The 24,404-nt window shown below is 40.2% G+C and overlaps 1 protein-coding gene across 1 annotated transcript in view; it reads right to left on the reverse strand.

The window, feature by feature from the left end:
- The window catches only part of SUGCT (succinyl-CoA:glutarate-CoA transferase), a 689,609-nt gene that overhangs the window by 67,935 nt on the left and 597,270 nt on the right, over nucleotides 1-24,404 (reverse strand). Inside the window, exon 15 of the mRNA XM_045005017.1 lies at nucleotides 9,920-10,026. Within this exon, the coding sequence (XP_044860952.1) occupies nucleotides 9,920-10,026 (107 nt within the window). The remainder of the gene's footprint in view (nucleotides 1-9,919; nucleotides 10,027-24,404) is intronic.

A 24,404-nucleotide genomic window follows, 5' to 3' on the forward strand; every position in this document is an offset into this window, starting at 1 on the left:
AAATTCCTTGAAGGGCATATTATACACGTATGCATACAGATGTTTCAGTCACGAAGTAAAGCTTGTGTGTGTGCTCAGATGTGTTTAATGTCTGGCAAATTGCAGCTTCTGTTTATAATAAACACCAAAATGGAAAATATGGCAACTGTTGGAGGTGAGTTCCTTTAGGAATATGAAGTCATGTTTGAGGAGGGTGTATTCTTCTGTCTCATTTTATATCCTGGGCATCCTCCTGGCATTTTATGAGGCATCCTCCTATCTCATTTAACCTCAAAGAGACTAATTAGACATGAGGTCATCTCTTCTCAGGTCTGAACAGTGACATTTTTGCATGTGTTGTTTTTTTCTTTCTTATTACCCCCTATTATTATGATAAAATCCAGTGAAGGATATGAACAGCACTGCAAAATTCAAACAGATTGCTTTAATCTAAATAATTCTGACATCTAAGTGTCTGCAGTGATAATCTCAGTAGGAACAAGAGATTCCCAATCATGTGAAGCTGAGCGTGAGAGAAAGAGAAAAGCGCTCTCACTCTCTCTCACATACACACACATCCACCCACTTATTTTCTGGGTGATTGGTTTGTTTTCCCCAGGAGGGGTGCCCGCTGATCTCATATCTGATATCTGAAGGAAAAGGAATAAAGAGCTGTCAGCAGTTTAGCTACATAAGGACTAGATCATGTGAGTTGCTGAGTGTGTGCAACTTGAGGAGTTGAGGACACTCAACACCTCTCTAGAGTAATTTTTATGTGTTCCAGCCATTGGATTGTTGTGCCGTATTCATTCCCCAGACACCTCAATGTCATGAGAACATACAACTGGCCAGACTGGGTCAGACCAATAGTCTAGCTAGCCCAGTATCCTGTCTTCTGACAGTGGCCAGTACCTGATGCTTCAGAGGGAACGAACAGGGTAATTTTGAGTAGTCATCCCATCACCCAGCCCCAGCTTTTGGCAGTTGGAGGTTTAGTGACATCCAGAGCATGGGGCTGTGTCCCTGACCATCTTGGCTAATAACCACTGGTCAACCTATCCTCCATGAACTTATCTAATTCTGTTTTGAACACCGTTGTACTTTTGGCCTTCACAATATCCCCTGGCAATGAGTTGCAGAGGTTGAGTATGCGTTGTGTGAAGAAATATTTCCTTTTGTTTGTTTTAAACCTGCGGCCTATTATCATCATCAGGTGTCCCTGAGTGAAATTCTGACAGCAGCAGAAACAGTACAGTGCTCAGATAAAGAAAAGAGAACCCAGGCCAGTGATTTTTTTTTAACATCCCACCAGAAAGACATATATATGGTAAATGGTGAAAATGTGGGCCTTCTGATATTGTCATAGGGCTACCTTGTCCAAGAGTGCATTTCAATCCCACCATTAGGGGTGTGATCTGCAATAGTGCATACACAATGAAGTAGACTAAGCTTCAGAAGTACCCAGTGTCTCAGGAAATAAGGAACCTGCCCTACCCACTCTCACACCTGAGTTAGCATCTGCAACTTTTGCATGCAACATGACAGATTTTGTGCCTGCAATTGCACACCAAGGAATTCTTCCTTGCCTCTCAGCAACAAACTGTAATGTCCCATCCAAACTGTGCACGTTTGTCCTCTGTGTTATTGACACCTAACAGCTCCCTCTACTCAAACAATGACCTATGTAACCAAAAATAAACATAGTAGAAGCTGAAAGTCCATGTTTGCTGCTGTTGGATAAATCCTGCCACACCCTACACACTGTGAGAAAACAAGGTAATAACTGCAGTGGCACTGCCACAGTTCCAGTGTACGGGGGTGGGGGAGAAAGAGCAGATTTCAGAGAGGACCTCTACACTATCTGGATCACAGTGTTCTACAGACAGACATTCTCTCAGGGAAGTAAAGAGAGAAAATGTGGTTGGCAGCAGGCCAAAGCAAGGGCTGGAATCAAATGAGTACCTGGTTTGAGATTATATAGATCCACTAGCCAAAACCATTATGTGGGAAAGTGTGAGGGGCATAGCAGCCATGGTTGCTACTACAGTCCATAGGAGACATGCTGCCAGGAGCTAGGTGAGGAGGCACAGGACCTCTGTATGGATGGCTCTGCCAGATGCTAGGTGGGGGCTGGGTCCTATGGGTTAACTAAGGGAAGGTAACCCATCCACAACAGAAGAGGAAAAAAACTCATTAGCTCTGTTTCTCAGAAATACTGTGCACAAGCTAAAGTCTTTACAGCATCTCTAACTCATGTAATTTTGATTCCACCTACAAGCATCAGTGGCATAATGTTCACAAGCATCACAAGATGATGTAGTCACCCCAGACTTGAAAAAACAAAACACGTATGTGATAAATAACAAAAATTAGTTAAGATAAATATTTCTGACAGTAATTATGCTGAGAAATTAGATACACTTGAAGAATTGCAATACCAGAACACGCCAATGATCCAGCTAGTATAGTATCCTCTCTCAGCCAGTGGCTTTACTGGATGGTTCAGAGGAAGACATAAAACTCATAACATACCTAATTGTGATATACTATGCCATACGGAGAAAGTTCTTCCTGTCCCAGGCTGGTGATCAGTTTATGGCCTGAGGCAGAATATTGATAGCTCTTGTAATTTTATCCTAGCTAATGTAAATGCAGATACTATTCATATTACATAAATCAAAGGTTCTCAAAAGTTTTTTAATACTGTGTGGACCACATCTTAAAACAGACAAATTATGGGTATCTCCTCTTGTGTTCAGGATTGCACAGACCACCTCACCTCCCACATAACATCCCTGTGGCAGCCACTACAATTGTCTTATGTGGATAATAAATGATAGAGAAGAATTTATGTGTTATAAAGCTGAATTTCAACAAGAAGAAAGAGCCAGCATCCTGTGTTCAGCCACTTCTCTGCAGCCTACCAGATTCCACAGATTGCTGGTGGTCCACCAGCTACAGTTTACCAATCCTTTATTGAAACTTAGTGAAGGGCAGAAACTGCTAAGATTAATAGTACTTTACTCTGCCTGTAGTTTAATGAGACTACTCACAGAGTAAGATACATCTAAACATGAGAAATGGGAGCAGAGTCTGGCCCTAAGCTATTTGCTTCGTTAATATCCTTTGTCTGAGAGTTCCACGTTTAATTATACATTGGGTAAAGGAGGATTTCTTTAAAACTGAATGGCTGCTTGTTCTTGTATTTGGGGAAATGAGATATAGGAACACCCAGTTTGCATTCCTTCCTCATTTATTTTTTCAGTGCAGCTTTGGGAACTGGAGAAATATGCAAGAGGAATGAAGTGAATATTGCCCACCATCTGATAATGGTAGATGCCCCATCCATGATCAGAACTATAATATGGAAAAAACTGAACAGAAATAATAATACTTACTTTGCACTTAAGTAGCACCTTCCATCTGAGGTTGTCAAAGCAATGAACTAATATTAATTAATAAAGGCTCGTGACAGCCCAACGAGATACAACAAGTGGCATAATGGCTTACATTTATATACAAAAAACAGAGCACAACTAATCTGATTTCAATCACCTTCCTATATTTCTTCATTTGTCTGTCTTAGGGTTTTCTAGTGTCCATCACCACAGTAGCTACGCACATGAATATAAATTTCTTAGAGCTAACCCCAAACCCCACATATGTCTCTAGACATGAAATAAAAGTATATATGCATTATTTGTTTCAATGTAGTCTATAAAATGGTAAGGCTGTTAATTCCCTTGGAATACAGCAGGTGATAAATGCTGCATTCCAATACAATTATCACCTCTTCCTACTTCATTGTTCAGCCACAGCAAAGAAGTAGAGAAAAAAGGTGAACTGAGGTTACAGGAGAAGCATGCAATTAGGAATCCCAGTGGAGGATCTTTCAGCTGAGGGTCATGAAGAGATCTTGAGCCAAAATCAGAAGTGATGTCTAGGATGATCTTAATTTAGAACTTTAGAACATGTAAAGGGGCCTAAAACTGGTCTGATTTACATGTAGATGGGCCTGAAGAAGATATAAGAAGGTGTAAGTTAAGGCATGTGCAAGTTAAAAGCACAAACTCTATTTTAATACATATTTTCTTCTGGTTCCTTAATGTATAAATTAGACCAACTTAGACTCCTTTATACCTGGGTTGAATAAGGGTATGTCTACAGTGGCCCAAGGCCAGACCAGGTAGGGCTCACAGGGATCAGGTTACAGGGCTGTTTAATTGCAGTGTAGACATTCGGGCTCAAGATGGAGGCCAGCCTCTGAGACCCTCCCCCCTTGCAGGGTCCCAAATCCCAGGCTCCAGCCCAAGCCTGAATGTCTACACACAATTAAACAACCCTGTTGCCCAAGCCTGAGCCAGCTGACATGGGGAAGCAGCGGATGTTTAGTTGCAATGTAGACATATCCTAAGAGTATGAAGGTCAAGGGGAGTCTACACAGTGCCAATATTACACACGACTTTTAAATGTGGGCTCTTGTTCCTAAATCCTGGCATACATTCACATTTTCCAAAAAAATGAAATGCACAGAGTTTAAGGCCAGAAGTATAGATCCAGTTAGTCTGACATTTTCATATTATTTTTGTTTTTACTTTATTACAAATTGTTTAACCTGTTTTGTTTTGTTTTAATAACTAGGTAGCAATTGCTCTTGTTTATGTCGCATCTACACTGAAGATATCCTAGAGTAATTTATGATGTAGTGCGTGCTGGTAATACAGAAACCACTTAGATAAATGTTCAGCAATAGCTCACATACCGTCTTAGACATTACTAATATTTTACTGAATTGAGGAGTGTTGGGCCATGACACTTTGTTATCCAATTTTCCTTTCAAAGGTTCTTCAAGATCTTTAATTTCCATCTTAAGAGTCAAGAAAAATGGACAGAATTACCTTGGTATGTAAGAATAATTCTCTCTCCATTGCAGGTAGTTCTAGGTAAAAATTATATAGTGATTGTTAATCAAAAGGTGTGATTAAGTTATAAAATTGTCCCTTCTGGCCTTAAAAATCTACCAGCATCTCTGACTCTTCAACTGCTGTAACTGAAGGGTCAGCACTGGGAATGAGACCAAACACCGTGTTGGTCTAAAACCCATGTTATTCTGGCGCCACAGTAACTCAAAATATCATGCTACGATAAATCCGCTGAGTAAAATCCAGTTATGCAGGACATCTTAGTTCTGTTTCCAGCCAACTCTAAATCTAACACCTGCCACCAACTTAAACAAAGAGAGAGTACTGTGTGGGAACATGCCATATATGCCAGATCAAATCTACATTCCCATGTTGTCCATATTTTAGACAGGTCATAGCAGCGTGTAGTCTGCTAGCTGCATTTGAGATGTCACGCTTTCCTTCCACTTTCGTCTTAGATATCCAGCAGTAGCAGCCGCAACACTGTGTGTATATACAGTAGTGTACTATATTTCAAATACTGGCTTGGATGGATGCCCTACACCTCCTGGAAGCATCTGCATTTGAATTTAAAGGGGTGGGTGAATGACAGCAAGACTCAGTTCTTCTTCTGACAAGGCTTTGGCAGATCATTGGTTGTCATCAAACCTATTGCGTTTCTTGTTCCCTGCCAGAAAGTCCACCTACATGCCTGATGGCAATTAGTCCTTTGTAGGTGCTAATGAATAAAAGCAGCATGCATACTTTACAAGATTAAAAAGAATATCCCAATCCATATATTAACTCCATATATAAACCCACACATGCACACACGTAGCCCCCCTCTCCTCATCCACATGCCAGTGTGCACCCACACCACAACTCGTGCTTAGAGAAATGAAAGCAGCAGTGCAGTGATGATCCAACTGCATAGAAGTAGGATTTTTTTCATGAATCATTACCTGTTTTTCCATAACACACACTACAAAAGTATTACTTTATGAACGATGAAGGCAGCCTACACTTGGGACAATCAGATGGGTTCAGATAAAATAAGACCCCTCATCCTTCCCTGCAAACTTGTACTTTTCAGACATTTCACTTAGCTTTTCCTTCCCCACACTACTTTTCATGCTTCTGAGCTTCCTGGTTTAAGTCAAGATCAGAAAAGCAGGTATAAAAATGGAATGGGGGAATATATTCCTAAGCAAAGTTGGTCAAAACATTTTCAACAGAACAATTTTTTTGTCAAAAAAGGCACTTCCATCAAAAATCTTAATATTTTGTGGAAATGTGTTGATTTTGGTGAAATCTGACAGGAACATTTTGAAAAGATTATTTTAAACAATGTCATTTCAGTTAATTTTGGTTTGATTTTTATATTAAAGATTTTGATTACATTAAATTTATGCAACATTTAATACTGTAATATAAAAGTCAAAGAAGAATTAATCAAAATGATATTATCAAGACATTTTGATATTTTGATGATCCTGAATTGAAATTTGGGGTAATATTTTGAAATGTTGGCTGATTGTTCTGAATTGAATGAAAAAAAATCAGAATTTCTCATGGAATGGAAATTCTGGTTGCCGAGCAGATCTATTTCTATGATATTTGTGCAAATCCTACTCTGACCCAGACAGTCTTCTCACGTGACATGTCCAGGCCAAAGTTTGCAGACCTAAAATCTTGATAAGCATGAAAAATTCTGGGTGCTGTAAACAAAACATCTAAATGTGTATGGTTCATTCATCACTAAATTTTACCAGCTCTTATGAAATAATCATTGTTTGACATCTTATTGTGACAGAGTAGGGGAATTCCATTTTTGTTTAGTGAACACCATGCAGAATTTTCAACCTCCATTTTGAAAATAACCAACAGGCTACGTCTTCACAGCATGGTTACGCTGGATGGTCAGCATCTGGGTCTGGACACTAGGTCAGCCTAACCTGGGTGTGAGCATCCCCACTGCAAATCCCTACTCACGTTACTGTTGTATCCTCATTGTTTCCACAGTCACCTGTATATCTGGAGGCATATCCCATGATTCTTTGTTCTGAGATGCTCTAGCATTCCTTCCTTGTCAGTTGTGGAAGAACTTGGTTTGTCCTTCAGGGGGAGCAGCGGGAAGGGCATTCACGTACTAACAGCACTCGAGTGAACTAGCCAGAATTAAAGCAGAGCCTGAGCCCTAACCCAGCCACACCCCTAGCCAGGTAAGCTAGACCAGCTTAAAGCATCTCCAAACTCAGGTCAGAAGTTTTTCTGTGTGGAGTTGGAACTAAAACCCAGGAAGGGCCCAGGTTGACTACAGTGTAGATATACCCTCAGTCTGAGCATTCAGTTTGAACCTAATAGAAGAGGCTATGTCTGGGGAGGTGTGAAAGAGCAATTAAGGGCCATAAACATTGAATGTATCTACCCTAATGAAATAATGGGTTTGCTATCAGCAGGGCTATTGACTTTGAGCAGCTCTCTGCCCAGAAACCAAGGACGGGTTGAGATTTGGAGCCTGGAAATTCCCCCAATGGAAGAGAAGTGGCAGAAAGGAGACAGAGTCTATTTTAAAAGAGGAATGCTCTTTAAGCCAGGGGAGACAGGCACCGCCAGAAGCAAACTGCAGAGAAAGTGGCAAAACAATAGCCCCACCACCTTCACACCTTCTTTGCCCCACTTCGGGATATCTAGACCCCCAGCAAGTGCTAACAAGGAAGCAATCCCTTCAATAAGGAGCATCTATAGAGTGTGTTTCTGCCTGGCCCCTGGATGGGAGGCAAAGGGGAAATCCTGTATTTAGAAACATTTCCATCTGTACTATACTGCATGTGTATATTCAGATGAGCTCAAGTCAATTTTTGGACCTGAACACCCCAGTCTGAACACTAATCCATTTTTTTATATGGCCCCTATATTTATTATAAGCCAACTCAAAATCCCTGGTTTGAACACCTCAAAAGTCTGAGGATTTCTGAATTAGGATCTGGACTTTGTTTGGGCCAACACAACCCTCCCATGAGGTTGATAATTAAATGTTCTTATTTCCATTTTACAGATGGGAAATGTTAGGCAGAAAAGTAAAACAACTAAACCTGGGCTGTACGAGTCCATGGCAGAGATAGGATAGGAACTCAGGAGCTTCAGGTGCTTGACTCTAAGGATTTTCAGAAGTGCTCACAGCAGCTTCTCACCACTTCAGGAAATAAACAATGCCACACCCATGTCTGTTTCAGCCTCTTGTCTCAGGACACAATTTATTATACAAACACACACACACAACAAAAGGATTTCCTTGACCAAAGCAGGCTGCAAGGCCAAAAGGCCTTCCCCTTTCTCTCTCACAGACCCAAAGAGGACATGCCATTTCCTTCAATTCCCTTCTGAGTCACATGACATGCAGGCAGACCTTTGTCCTTTCCTGACTGTTTCACCCTGTCACACCTTCCTTGGTCTCTCAAGACTGGGTCCAAAATACACTTCATCCAACTCCTCTGCCCCTTCTGGGGAAAAGAAATCCTCATTCATATGGGTCACACTGGATCTGTGGTGCATAGTGAAAGTACAGGGCTGCAGAGCAGCTTTTGGCTGAGAGGGTGATCGCCTTCTTAAATGGGAATAATTTCAGAAGAGCACGGTTAGTAACCAAAGCAAAAAGCACCTCAGGTAGATAATATCTCAAAGCTTCGACCACCCATTTTATCACTAAGCACTCATTTTCAATTACTGAACAGTCTCTCTCTGGGAAGGAGCTTTCTACTGAGGCAACACCAGGTTATCCCCATCATCTAGCTCCTGAGAGGAACAGCCCCAACTCCCTGCTCAGAGGCAGGACAAACTCTTTTGTAAAGTGCAAACACCATAGTGCTGGCTCACTGCAGAGGGTAAGCTTGATCTCCGAAAAGCATCTGCACAAGGTAGGGCCTTCCAATGAGCCTTCCAGGGTGCATTATTGTGCAGGTCAGCTAAGTGAGCAGTTATCATGGAAAACGGCAGCACAAAGCATCAATATCCCACTAATCCCAGGAAAGATTTGACCTGCCATTTCATAGAGGGGGCCGGAGATTCTAACAGGGGCATTCTGTTTACTCACCAGTGGTTTGATCTGCTCAGTCACTAGGCTGAACCCAAAATATTTAGTGACTCAATAGTCAATCCAACACATGTCCAGATTAGCTGTTAGTCCACTGCCCTATGGGACTGTAGTACCTCTTCAATTACTCTCAAGATGTTTTGATTGAGTAGTTGAATAGATCACCAAGTCACCAAGGCAGGAAACAGCATATGCTTAGTGAGGTAAAAGCCCCTTATCTATGAACTGTTGAAAAGTGGCAAGGGCTCCATGGAGCCCAAATGGAAGGCTCTGAATTTGGTACAATACAAACAGAGTGGCAAATGCTGTTACCCCTGCCCCCAGAATCCAGGAAGATATTTGCCAATACCCCTTGGTGAGGTCCAGGTTGGTTATATATGTAGCCTTTCCTAGTCTACTTGTCCACCTGGGGCATGGGATAGGCTTTGAACTTCTACACCACATTCACCATCCTGAAGTCAATACAGAACAGGATACTTTTATCTGGCTTTGAGACCAGTATAGTCAGTTTGTACCACTTAGCCTAGTCTACACTGGGGGGAGGGATCGATCTAAGATATGCAACTTCATGTACGAGAATAGCATAGCTGAAGTCGACATATCTCAGATCGACTTAGATTGACTTACTTCACATCCTCGCAGCGCGGGATCGACAGCCGCCGCTCCTGTCGACTCCGCTTCCGCCTCTCGCCCTGGTGGAGTTCTGGAGTTGACAGGGAGCGCGTTCGGGGATACATCAATCCCCAATAGGTCGATCACTACCCGCCAGTCTGGCAGGTAGTGTAGACATACCCTTACTCTGGGACTCCTCTATTACTGCTGACAGGATCATACTTTCCGTGTCCCTCATCCACTTAGGTATTCAGAATCAGCCCTTCTGAACATAAGCAATATGTGAAAATATACAGGATTTAAGATGTTCAGAGCCATATGCATGTAGTCTTACCTCACAGCACGTTGTAATTCTTAGAAGCGCTATGGATCTGAATGTTCCTGATACTTTAGTTGTCCCCTCTTCTGACATGCCAGCCATCCTTGGGAAACCAGATGACTCTACAATTGGGGAACATCAGGGCTCAGAACTCTGTTTTATAAAGATTTTGAGCATTCCAGAGACTCTCATTATTGCAATTCAATTGATTTTAAGAAAGACCAAATTATCAAAGTTATAGGTTAAATCCTAGTATTTACAGCACTCCTACGGAAACCCAACTTTAAAAGGCATATGACTCCATACTCTACGAAGAGTTCAGTCATGGCTGATGTTTCATAAACATTCTTATTTCAGAATCCCTCAGCTATAAAAGGCCATATTTTTAATCTTCTGATTTTCTTGGGTAGTAAAAGTTTTCTATTTTCTCTCTGGCTGAATAGCTGGTGAGGAGGAAAGATAAAAATAAATCAAAGGCAAAGAATAACATTAAAGTAATATTTCAGGCAAATGATTTCTTTCAATGTATTTTTATTTTTTACAGCATTCAAAATAACTTCACTTACAGTAACCACTCAAATGGACTGACTCATCTATATGTCCACATGCTTTCTTTAAAAAAAAAACAGAACAATCTTTTTTTTAAGTGATCAAAACAACATGTTGCTGGAACAGATGCCTTATTTGAGCAAAGTGCCACATTTCTCTAATATTTAAAATGATGTTTCAATTTTAAACAAGACATGAGTAATAGCCAGTGGTACTGGGGGTGATGTCTGAATTTTTATCCAGCATCAGTGACATTACTGTGAACCACTTTTGATAACCACTGTTTGCTTAGGATTGATGACTATATTGTATTTCCTGCCTTCTTGTCCCGATGAAAAGAATGGGTAGGTTATTAGTTTTGCCTGAAGGTGCTCACCTGTTCAAACCAATGGGGCGAGGTTCAAAATCTTGGGCTAACATGGACTTTCTAGTGATTCACTTGTTATTCTCATGTCTCATTTTTACAATCTCTGCCTTATTCTCTCTGTTGTCAGGCCCCAAGAAACACTGCCTACACAAGTAGCTGTAGGAAGGCAAACCCCTGTGAAATGTTTATTGTTGTTCTCCCTTGCTTTGCCTTTCTATTTTTCTAGCAGCAGCATATCTGTTTCTGAAAGATCTTGTACATTCTCATGAGCTAATGAGAGGGGAACCTCATAAAGTTTGGTTTTGCTAAGATAAGGACTCCAGGGACTGATGTTTATCAGAGCTTCGTGAGGATGCAAAAATAGGCTGGAAATCTTAGGCTGTTTCACTATATTTTTGTTATTTCTCTGTATCCAATGAGTCCCAACATATTACAATAGCAGCCCGCTTTATAGTACATTGACACTTCTGTTTAAGAGCCTGATTCATGCATCCAACTCAGCTGCATTTGTCACAAGACATGGGAAGAACTGAGACTGAGGGTCAAATGGGTTTACACCACCTTTGCAGTGCCATAATTCTGGGGCCAGATGGTGTGGTTCAGTCATTGGCTTAAATTAGAGCAGCCTCAGTGCTCAGGCTTTCCATAGATCATATTAGCCATAGCCATAAACATGGCATTGGCCTCCTATTCTGACAGTGACACAAAGGTGTTGGTGTAGAATCTGTATGCCGCCTGGGGATTCCTCCAGTGCAGAGGGAAATCTCAGGTCCTCCAGCTTTATAGCTCCTTTGTTGCAGTGAAGTGGTGAAAACGGGCCACAGCGCAGCTCTGTAGTGGGGCTCTCCTACAGTCCACAATCATCAGTCCAAGCAGATCAGTCCATCCACGCAATCTGGGCCTTTTGGCTTTTGTTCTTCTATAAACAGGTTTGTAATTTCAATGATTCTCACCGTCACCCACCCCAAGCATAAGTGAAATGCAATGCATTCCCTCTTGACTAGTAAGTCTGCTCCTCATGAGCTATGGAAAATGCCTTCATCATGAGATGACACAGGAAATCCTTACAGACCTTTGCTTTATAACCTAGAATTTAGATATTTGTAGAGGTCTGTCACAGGGTAGGTACACCCCTTCACAGGGACCAGGTTACGTATGGGGCGAAGAAGGGAAAAAGAACTGTATAGCAGTTTGTCATGTCCTATGTTTGTGACCCTGACTACAAATGTGGTAGTACAGCCTAGTGGCCAGAGTCAATAAATGGCCCTTCCTCTCAGGGCAGCATGGCCCAATGGCCAGAGTCAGTCAGAGGCCCTTTCACGCAGGGCAGTGTGGGATCACTAAAGCTTGATTTACTAGCACACCTCAATATTTGAGCTACTGTATTATTAAGGCCTCACTTTGCCCTCATTTACATCCATGTGAATCAGGAATAACTCCACAGAAACCAATGAAGTTACACTAACAAGAGGAAAATAAGGCCTTTGCTGTTTTAGAAAATTACCTCCTCATGGCCAAAATTGTCCTTTGTATTTTTTAGAGATGGGTCTGAATTAGAAAATCAGACACCACATCCCGCAAGATTTTAGTACGTCAATGTGGATCAATATCCAAACTTTGTGGCATGAGTCAGGCTTATAATGGGCCAAATTGCAACACTAAATCCTAACACTAGGGAAATTTAGATTTAGAGTTAATCTACATCCGAACTCGATGATACAGTCGTCTGAAACATTTATTAAATTACTCTTTCTTAATTCAAAAAAGTTAAGATCCTTGAAGGAGCATATGCTCAGCTCAAAAAAGAGCTTGTCAATACTCAAGTCTTCATCATATTCTAGAAAGTCATTTTCTCCATGATAAGATGTTTATATTAACTTTATTTTCATTATTGTCCTTAATACAAATATCAGCATGGAGACTTTATTTGACAACAGGTGAGTCATTGCCATCAGAGAGCTGTGTCATCCTGGGCTCTGCAGCTTGTCTCCTTGTTTGGCCTCATTACCTAATCGTTTTAGCTAGAAACATAAACCTTCCCAGAGGGTAGGAAAAACCCCTGTGTTGTTAAAATAAGACACAGTCACTGAAGTGTGTTCTCTGAAATGACACAAAGGGGTTTTCTCCACAGTAAAAATCACAGCAGTGTAAACGACATACATGTAATGATTAACTTTTCTGTCTCAGAGACAGGAAATAAATCACACCCTTTAAATCATGAGAATTATTATGATAAAGTATCAGAAGCTGCTTCCTGTTTATCTCAAGTAACAGCAATAGTCACAATAGACTGTTAGCACCTGTATTGTATTGGATTATTTTTCCCCTGTTCAAGTCGTAAGAAAGAAAAAATATGCAACTTCTGGGAATTTACAGCAGCCTTTGTGTCACAGAATTCTGTAGCCTGAATTATGCAAGAGGTCAGACCAGATAACTATAATGGACCTGTAAAAAGCAACAGGCTAACGGATGTATTGGAGCATAAGCTTTCGTGGGTGAATACCCACTTCATCAGGTTTATAATGGACCTGTTTGGCCTTAAAATCTATGACTCTATAAAATGTAGTTTTTAAATAACATTTTCCTTGAAAAAAAATGCTGCAATTAGGGGGCAAATTATTTCACAAAACTCAGAAGAAATCTGAAAAATACAAAATCGTGAAATGAAAAATTCTAGAAGTTTCATAAAAAAGCCTATTCTGTTCTACAGTTCTTACTCAACACCAAGTCAGACAAAACTTTCATCGATGTAATGGGAAGTTTTTAGCTTTAAATGTGTGTGTATATATATAAAACTTACATATACAGAGAGAGAGAAAGAGAGTGCTGTGTGTGTATATATATAAAAAAAATAAAGAAGTGTTGTGTGTCAGTTCATTCCGGGCAACTAATAATTCTCTGTTCCTACAAGGTGTGGCTAAAGGAATCCCTTGGCTTCTTACTAACATGGGCAACATGTCTAGACTTCACTCCAGTCACATATACATCTAAACAGCACTGATCAGTCATCTAAACACACACACACACCATGAGAAAATTCTAAGAGAAAACACACCTATATGAAGAGTTTCCTCTTAACCTCTGCCTCCAAGTAAATATAACGTTATGTAAGGATTCTTACCCTTAATTACCAGTCAGAAAATCATCATTAATGTATTATAGTATTCTTGTATCTCTTCTTATTTGCACCAGAGCCAATCTGGCATAATCTCACTGAAGTCAACAGAATTATTCTAGAAACTCTGTTGAAGCCTGGATCCAAAACACACTGAAATCACAGGAATTAATTCCAACAGACTTTGGATCAGGTCATAACAAAATAGAGTCCTGAACTGTATCTATTCAGTCGGTATCCCTGATGACCATGCTTTGGGTCTGGTCTCCTGTAATTGTGTGTCACTGAATAAAATAAGGGAGGAGAGTAATGGTGCCATTTTGGGAAAGGATTTTCACTTTCACTCCCCTCCCAGGAGTCTCAACCAACTTCCACCAGCAACTGTGTCCAGGTATTTTCTCTTCTCCCTGCCCTGGTAATCATTCAGTAGCAGCACTCTTCTAGTTGTAACCCCCTATTCAGGCTCCCACAGCAGCTGCCACTGCTGTCTTTCTTGCTACAGCTCTCCTTTCAGACACCAACAGCAGACTACCTAGATCTTCTTCCAGAATTCCTTTTCTTTATCCCCCAGCAGCTCACCTCCTTGTCACGTGTATCCCTATCCTATGACTTTATTCATTCCTCCTGGCGCCAACAAGTGTTCCTTGTCCTTAACTTTCATAAAACTTAAATTCGTCCCAAATATTCTTAAATATATTTCACAAGTAGTACCAAAAGTGCACTTTAGTGAGAAGCATACACACACACTCACAAACACACTTGACTTCATTTCCAGCAACTACCATATGGATGTAGGGTCCGATTTCAGCATTTGAACTCTTGACAAACATATTTTAGAGGAAAACTCAATGTGTGAAAATCCTGGCTCCATTTAAGACAATGGCAACCCCTCCACCCCATTGACTTCAAAGAGGCCCAGATTTTACCCAGTATCCATAAAAACCCTGGAAACAAGCAGCAATTAAATAAGTGGTATTGTCCCTTTAAAACAAACCTTGTCAATTGCTTTTTTCAGTTGCACCAGGCTGTTTGTCTGTTTTCTTACACTATAGATTGCATCAAAAAAATTTAAAATCAAGGCTGGATGTTTTCCTAAAAAATATGCTCTAGGAATTATTTTGGGGAAGTTCTATGGCCTGTGTCATACAGGAGGTTAGACTAGATGACAACAATGGTCACTTCTGGCCTTGGAATCTATGCATCAATAATAGAGCTGAAACTGATTTTTAGTATTATTATTATTCCCTTGTTTGAACTGTCTTCTTCTAATGACATTAACACAGATCAAGAAAGCATTACTGGTTGTCAACACAGCTCTGCACAAACTGGCAATTTCAGTTTTTCTTGGGGCTTGATTAGAGGTAGGATTAGCCACAACATTTGAATCTCGATCAAGGTATGGATTTCAAACTTTTCCCATAAATAAGGTGTTCAGATACAGGGGTTTGGTTAAGTTCAATCTAAATTTCTTTTCTAGCCCTGAGATTTGCTATGAGTTTCAGAATTTGAAACTCAAAGCAAAATTCAGCTGAAGTCACCTCATTTCACCTATTTTCTAGCCCAAGACCTTTGAAATTGAGAACTTTTTACATCATGAATATTTACCAGTAGTTATAACACAGTGGTGTCTGAGCTGCTGCATTTCCTATTCTAACAATATAGAAATATTGTCATATCACAGAGTAGCATGCCCTGGTAAGTAGCTGAGTTTCTAAATGGTGACCACAGTATATAAGTCATTCCATGTTCATATGAAAAGTCTGAAACCTAAGGCTGGTCAAAAATTTTCCATCAAAACTATTTTTAAGAGAAATCTTGGTTTTTGACTAAATGAAATGTTTCACAAAAGGCGTCTGCTTCCCATGGAAATTTTTTGATTTTTAATCAAAAACCAAACTAAAATATTTTAGCTAAAACACAGACACATTTCAATTTGGACATCCTGCCACAGTGTCTCATGGGAGTTGGAGTTTAGTTTCCTCAAATCCCAATTCTTCCCCCTGGTCCACGCTCCCCAGCCAGACTACATCTGCCACGGCGCACCTGACTATTCTCAGCCATCCCAATTACAACTCCCATGAGGCACCACGGCAGCATTTCCAAATCAAAATATTTCAGTTTTTGGCCAAAATATTTTGGTTTTTGATTTTTCATTGAGCAGTCAATTTTTTGTGTGGAAAAAAGCCCATTTTCTGACAAGCTCTGCTTAAAAGCTTTCTATTAATATGGATTAATTTTGCTTTTATAGGGAGCCACGAAGCCATGCAAGTTTAGTGCAGCTTGGGGTTTGACAATGAAACCTCTGCACAGCTCCTCTTGTACTGAAGTTCAGCTGCAGCTCAAAGCAGGGGTGTACTTATGAAATTGTTGCTTTCTGAGTCTCTTTATTAATGGCCATTTATTTTTCCATTACTTTGAAGTGGCTTTCCTGAAGCAGAGGCCATTCATCCTTTAATACACGGTAAACAGTTTAAGCTGCAGTCAATTACATTTTGAAACTAAACTGAGCGTGTATCCCCTTAGCATGAAACAGAATAAAGCTAATGTTGGCATCAACAATGTATCTGTGCTGGATGTTACTTTCAGGCTTAATCTGATAGGCATCCCTACCAGCAGAACTACTGTCAATCCCCCTTGTTTTTACTTTCTTGTCATTCTGAATAAACTACTTATTTCTGTTGCCCTTACATGTGCTTCTTGGTGCTCCTTCATCCTGCCTGCACTAATCAAGTCCAATATTCTGTGTCCACCAGAGAAAGGCACAAAGCGCCTCTGTAATCCACCTGATTAATTTGTAAAATACTATAACATTGGGAGGGACGAAATGATGCTGTCAGACGATCAGCTATAATCCAAATAATTTAGCTTTTAATTTATCTGTGCTTTTGATTATTTTTTGAAGGGCGGGAAACCCTGGTAAATCTGGTGCAGATTCTCATCAAATTGAATACAATGGGGTTTATTAGAAATCATTCCAAGACACCACATGCAGTCACTCAAAGAAAAACAAACACACACATTTTGGTTGACTTTTTTCCTCTTGTTGTTGTTCCATTTTCCACAAAATTTTTAAAGGCCTGAATCTGACCTTCCGACCTTGAGAACAGAGAAGGTGCTCAAGCAGGGATACCTGGCCAGTCACACTGTTAAAACAAAAACAACCACTGCCTTATTTAACAAAACAAGCCAAAACCTCAAACTGGTAGAGGCCTCTTATGTTTTTAAGACCTTATTTTGTGGTTCCCTATTGAATAATTCTCATTCAGAAAAACACTGTATTATCCTTCATAATCTATTTGTGGCTTCACTAAACACGCACATACTGTACTGCATGGCCATTAAGCTTGGAAATAAACTTCTTATTGATGGGTGAACCTTAAAAAGTTCAGTTTGGCTCAGATAATCATCTAAACATTTGAATGCTTATTCACAACATCTCAACTTTTTGAGGCTCTCTCACAACTACAATTTTGCTGACAGTCCCTTTTCCCTGTTACATGGTTCTTTCGTTCTACTGCACTCTCCAAAAAGGCCCAGTTCCCTTCCTCCATGTTATGGCGATGTGTTACCTTGGGCATTTGTTCAATGACACTAGACTACAGCATACATTTGCAATGCTCTATCAGTATGAACTTCTGGAATAAAATCCCTGTTGTTAAACGTTCCTAGAGCTAAGCACTTTGTTCAATTGTGTTGTGTTATCGCTCTCTCCCAGCTCCTGCTCAGAACATACATTTTGACTGCAAACACAACGACTCTCCCACTTTATACCTGTTTCTGCATTTTGTTCCTTGACCTAGTGAGTTGGTAGTATCTTGTGATTACTGCTATGGGCTGGCTACAAATTGTGCACACAGCTAGTATCCTAAAAATCATATTATTTCTGTTACTCTGTCCTTCCTCCCAAACAACCTGCTTGCTCATTTCACTTTTCCTGTTATGCCTTGCCTTTTAGACTATAAGCCCTTTGCAGCAGGGATTGTCACATTTTCGTACTGTGCCCAGCAGAGCGGGGCTCTGACCTTGTTCAGGCCCCTAAGTGCTACCACAATCTAAATGAATAGAAATAATTTTACAAACCGATTGTGTATGTCTGAGAACTATATTCTTGTTGTTAAAGGGAATGAACTCCCAGATGCCAGGAAGCCAGCCTTGCTATACCATCTAGGTACTGGAAGCCAGCATGTATTTTACAAATTCCATCTTCTGGATAATCAATATACTACTGCAATTTGTTTCAGACTTCAAGTATTTATTGCACTGAAAGTAAATTTGATGGAGGAAGTTTAAAATTTTTATTCCCGTGGGTTCAACCATTCTTTGAACACAGTAATCATGTTGCTACCTGGCAGGAAACTGTTACATGTTAGCATAAGGATATGTCTGATGAAAAGATTTGAGACCAGCTTGTGAAGGAAACAGCCATGCCACACTTATTTGAAAATTACTGTTTGAACCAGAACTAACATTACAGAAAGCTACCGTTATTGCTAGCCAAATCGAGTCTGCTATGGCAGAGGCTAAAATAATTTCTTGGGGAGGAGGCTACAGACCATGTCCAAGCAGTTAATTTATTAATAATATAATCTCTAAACTGGCATAAGAGTGGTTGCAAGACGGTGGTAAACAGAGCACATTTGACACATCTACAAAGCAGTGCGCCATCTCAGCACCTTCTGGTACTTCAAAGTCAGGCTTTCACAGTGGATCTGTGCTGCATATTGCCAACTTAATGACATAATGAAACCATGTGCTACTGGCAGTTACTACATCAAATCACACATGGAGATAGGGCCAGATTAAGACATAGGCACAAAAGGCCTGTGCCTACAAGCTACAGCTCTTGAAGTGTGAGATTACAACAGCTCAGCTTTCATTAACAATAAAAAAACCCTAAATTGGTAGCCTTCAGTGATTTCAAAGAAAAGCTTGACAACCTGAGCCAGGCGTAACCAATGCAGGGAGTCTGCAGGCAACCCAAAACAACAGTGCTGAGAAGCATGAACTGTCCTATGCATATCAATGGGGTGTTAATGGGAGACCAGCTGCTCTGGGAAGCCCTACCAACTCCACCCCTATGTGTGTGGACTCTCTGTGTGTGGCAGAAGTGTGGTCCTGCAGGTCCCACCTACTCATCCATCCAGATATACCCTTGATAATGAGATATGTATTGGGAAGCTCTTGCTGCCAACTGTGTTTGATTCGGTGGGGAGCAAGTGTGAAAGTGAGCAGGTATGGTGTACTGGTAAGAAGCCCATACCGGCCCATAAGCAGCACACATTAAAGTGCTGTAAAATGTCTCACTTACTTTTAGGGACATATTTATCTGTGGAATGAACTCCAACAAGTTCCAATGCTCTCTATGAAGAAACTCAGACAAGATGGAATATACACTGTACAATGCTTAGCCCACTTGACGACTTTCATATATGTTATTAAATACCAGCCAGGGAATGAAAATAATCCTGCAGATTGCTTGTTGACAATGACAAGTTAGACAACCGATACCCACCTGGCAGAGAATATTAAATAAATTTGATGTTAACAAGTCACCATAATACTGTGTCTACTGAGTAGCTCAAAGCAGTTTATTAAATATATTCAGAAAGTATGACATTATATAACTAGAGGACTATCAAAAAATGGAGGCCTTTCTTTTACATTTGTGATGAGTTAGCTCCACATAGAAGATAGGTACTAGGCAACACTTGCTCTCTAACTGTGCCTAGCGAGCTCCAAAGCCAGATATCTTCAGCTTGTTCGAAAAACACATCAGAGAGGTGTCTGAACCAAAACTGGTTGCTCAGAGATGGACTCAGATTGAGAGTGCATGAAATCCTGTTACTTTCCAGAGGCATCAGAGGTCTGGCATTATGCTAGTGTGTGTAATCAATCACCTCAGCCAGTGGCCAGAAATAATCATTTCCTTCTATATTACTTCTACAACTGTGCAGTGCTAGCACATGCTAATGCGTTGCCACATCCATGTGACTTGCCTGAAGTACGAACTCTGTTCATGGTTAAAAACTCCTGGAATAAAGTAGATTGTTTTGTGTTGTTCTCTTCTAATTAATAAAGCTGGTCAGAAAAATGATAAGGGGGATGCAAAAAATCACACAGAAAAAGTTCCCGTTTTTCAGCGGAAAATGTTTTTGATTAAAAGATGCTTGAAAATGGGGGGAAATGTTTTCAATACTAAACATTTTTCCTATTTTCCACTGGAAAAAAATTACTCAAAAATGTTCTGACAAGTTCTACTAATTAAAGTGAGTAAAATCTACAAGTATCTTTCACATTATTTATATCATGCTGATCATCATGTTGTCTCCAATCCAGTTAAATATAATAGGTACCATGGAACTTGGAGGGAGGAGCAAAGGTTGCGGAAGGAAAGACTTCAGAGGAGGTACCAGTAAGTCAGTCTGTGTGCGTGTGTATAGAATGCTAGCTGCAGTTGCAGCATCTCTGTAAATAGTTCTCTTAATAAAGGGCCAGTTTGGTTTTAAAAGTATGGAGTCCTTTGGTGTCATGATCCAGCATGCAGTACAGGAAACATACCCTCTATTTTAAAGTTCACAAATCCTTGTTTTTTATTCTGTGCTCCTATCACAAGAGGAACACTGATTCTGAGTGAAGCTTCCCTGTATTCCTGTGATATAACTAATAATATAATAAAATGGAAATGTACAGTTGTTATAGAGAGCTAGAAACACATGTACAGAACATGTAACAAGACAGGGCCAAAGAATTTTAACAGGGTTTCACAGGCTTTTAATTACGGCAGAATGTTGCCCAGAGTGTCTGCAACAAACACCTCACAGTCTAACTCTCATTTAACAATGAACTCTCCCACTGGCAAAGGTAAAGACAGAAAGACTTCAATGAGTCTGTTCTGATCACTGTGTTTCCTGTTTCTAGTACAACAAGGGTCATGAGCAAAGCAGCCTAACCAAGCTAGGAATACTAAAAGTCTATTTATTTACAAAGGATATCTTCCTTCCTCTGGTTTTCCTCTCCTCCCTTCTTCACCCCCGCAGTCTCACCCTGCCCTGTCTGGTACGTGGGTATGTTATTTATCTTGAAAACATAACAAATAGAAGTTAACATTCACCAACAGTGACTTATCTGACAGCTCAGCACTCTGTTTCAAGTTGTTCACCGTTGGAACTTGATTTCCACAAAGCCTTGCGTCACACTGGCAGATTGCCAGGCCACAGGCTACTTCGTCTTTTAAAAATGGAAATTTGTTGAATTTCCTGTGCTTTTGCCTCTTTCTCCTCATATATGCATATGTACACATATATAATTGGAGGAATCTGCTGAACAGCACAACAAAGATCAAAGATTCATAGTTCAGCAAAACCGTCTTCTCTTTTGCCTTTTCAGCATGAAACAGTATTGGTTTGTACACAATAGGGATTTGAAGAGTTACTAAAATCCTTTTTCACAAAGCATCTGGTGTGGTTTCCCCACACCTCCCAGCCCCAATGAAGAATCAGACAAAAATCTTCCTATATGTTTCAGGTACTGGTAACTTCAGTCTAGAGGCATCATCATTCTTTTGATTAGACTTTTATGAGACACAGAGCACTTGCCCAGATTCCTGCTAAGATCAACTACTTCCTGACCTCAGATGCACCACAGGATTGTTTTATTTAAAGGGCCAGTGTGTCTATGGATTTTTTTCTTTCCCTTTTTAGACACTGGAATGGACCAGCAACTTTGAGACACATTCCAGATACTGAACTGTAACAAAATAAAAGTAGCATCATTATGTTTCAAGTCATGGATATTCCTTTATGGCAGAATTTGTCCAGAACAAGGTGTTCCTTATCAGGGCTATTTCAACAGTTTACTCTGCCATACATCCACTCATATCTGTGGCTATTTCAGGAACAGTAAAAACTTCTTGACCCCACAATACATTGGTTCAATTATCATGAACCAAGCTTGTCTCCAGGGCCCAATTATGCCTCCAAGCTCTGCATGCCAAAGGTAAATAGACAACTTTCCTTCTCTGTTTCTTGTTCCCATCTCCCATTCCTCTGTCAGATTATATCACAACCAGAAGATGTTGGAACCTGCATCTTGCTGTTACCTCAGAAATTCCCCACTGTCACCAATTGGAATTCTTCAGAACAGCATGTGTCCATCACACTGAATACTCAACGTAAGATTAATTGGCTGCATCCTTGCATCATGTTGCTGCTTTGCACCACTCCAACAGTGCAAAGTAACCTGAAAAATGAAGGAATTATCAGGTACCCAGCTGTACCATTTTCCAGATGCTTTGCACTGCTGGCAAGGATCTGGTTTAGTAGAATCCTCAAGTGACATAGGGTCAGCATAGCCAAACTGAAAACAGACCCCTTCAGAGTCTCTACTAGAGGGGGGGTGTCAGGGGAGTGGCATTCCTGCATTTGAGTGACAGTGAGCTTCTGGGCCTTCTCCTTAGGCAATATGCATATTAGAACAGCCCTGAGGACATTACAAATTGTACCAGGGATTAGCGGTGGGAGAGGACATACGAGTGGTATAAAGCCACCTTTACTGTCCCCCTTGCATGCTGCACCGAGTTACTCAGCTGGACCTGAGAAACAAGCCTAATGTTTTTATAGTTTGCTATTTACGTGGCTACAGGATTTTCAGTTATGTGTTTCTATATGGGGGCAAATACTCAAGTCCTCACCAGCCTGAGTAACTGGGCAGGGGATGAGCTCACACATGAAGAAGAATCCTTCCTCCTAGACCATATAGTGGTGGTGAAACCACTCAATAGAGGCTATGTCACTCCTGCTCTACCCACTTCCTGCATGCTGCTATGATGGAAACAGCATGTTCACCTAGAGACAGAGCAAAATTTGCCCCTCTATCCATAATTTGATTTTGCTGTTCTTTTCACTGAAATAATATCCTCCACGGTGCCTTCCCTTTCTAGCCCTGATTGCAGTGATCCTACCATTTTTTCCCCTTATTACTCAGATATCAGTAATAAAGGGCCAAACCCTGAGTCACTTTCTTACTCGGACCTTGTTTAGGCAAAGAAGGACTGAGTAAAACCTCAGTCAAAATCTTAGGCTATAGCCCATTATGATTAACCATGTTAAAAGTACCAGTCATCAAAGACAGAGATCAGTCATATGTACCAACCCCATCCTGTCTCTTCACTTCAGGAAACCAACACAGATGTTCTGAACTAGTGCCTCTACTGGCACCCTTGAAAACAGGCAGATTTTTACACTGTTAACTAACAGCGGATTAAAGAATAAATAGATGGCTGGAAATGAGACACTTAATTTCTTGGTTCAAAAATTTGGGGAAAAAGTTTAGAAATTTTTGAAACATCCTGTTTCAATGGTTTTTAAAATGAAAAAAAAATTTGTTGGTTCAAAATAACTTCCATTCAAAATTTAAGCTAATTATAGTTGAAAGATTTTTTTAAAGGTCAAAAAAGCCCAATTTTTTAAAATGAAATATTTTGATTGACCCAAACATTTTTTTATTCTGTTTTTTTTTGTTTGTTTTGTTTTGTTTTTTAAGATTTTGGCTTTTTGTTCTGATTCAGAATGGGCATTTGTTTTATCTAAAATTTTCCCTGCACAGCTCTTAATTATTACAAACAAAGTATTGCGGATAGTGTGCTTGTCTATTACGCTTTTCAGCCAAAGATTATTATTATGATTATCAGCATTATAAAATGATGATTATGATGATTTGTGCAGTACCTTAGTGGAGCAACAGAAAGAGTCGTGCATTGTGTACAAGTGGTTGCAGGTGCAAATCTCATGTAATCTGTCCAAGACTGGATACCTTACCAGAAGATGTGCTGTAGTCAAACACAAGTTATTGGGTTCAACACAAGAGTATCTGGATGAAATTCCTATTTGTTTTAGAGTTATATACTTCTGTTCCTCACAGCATATCTTAAGCACCTTCCACATAAAATCAATAACCATATTGCAGCCTCTGGCATTTCTCCCTTTATGGAATCAGAACTCTGCTTGGGGTTTGCTGGGATTCTTGGGGGCAGGGTGTTAGGAGGGGTTTAGAAATAAACCGTATTCAAATGAGGACAACTCTTTGTTTCAGAAGGTAGTGATCTGGAGGAAGTAACCGGGGGCAGCCATTTTAAACTCGATTCTGAATAATCAGGAGGAATTGGCTGGAAATTTGAAGGTTGAAAGCAACTTGAGTGACAATGATCATGAACTAATACAAAATGGAGAACTGGTCTGAAATCAACAAGACGCAATTCATTAAAGAAGTGTGCAAGTACTGCACTTAGGAAGGAAAAACATCAAATGCACAACTACAAAATTGGGAATAACTGGTTAGACAGTAGTACTGCTGAAAAAGATCTGAGGATTATAGTAGATCACAAATTGACTATGAGTCCACAATATGATGCAATTGCAAAAAAAAACCAGGCTAATATTCTAGGTTGTATTAACATGAGTGTTGTACATAAG

This window comes from Mauremys mutica, chromosome 2 (assembly GCF_020497125.1).
Source record: "Mauremys mutica isolate MM-2020 ecotype Southern chromosome 2, ASM2049712v1, whole genome shotgun sequence".
Taxonomy (NCBI): domain Eukaryota; kingdom Metazoa; phylum Chordata; order Testudines; family Geoemydidae; genus Mauremys; species Mauremys mutica.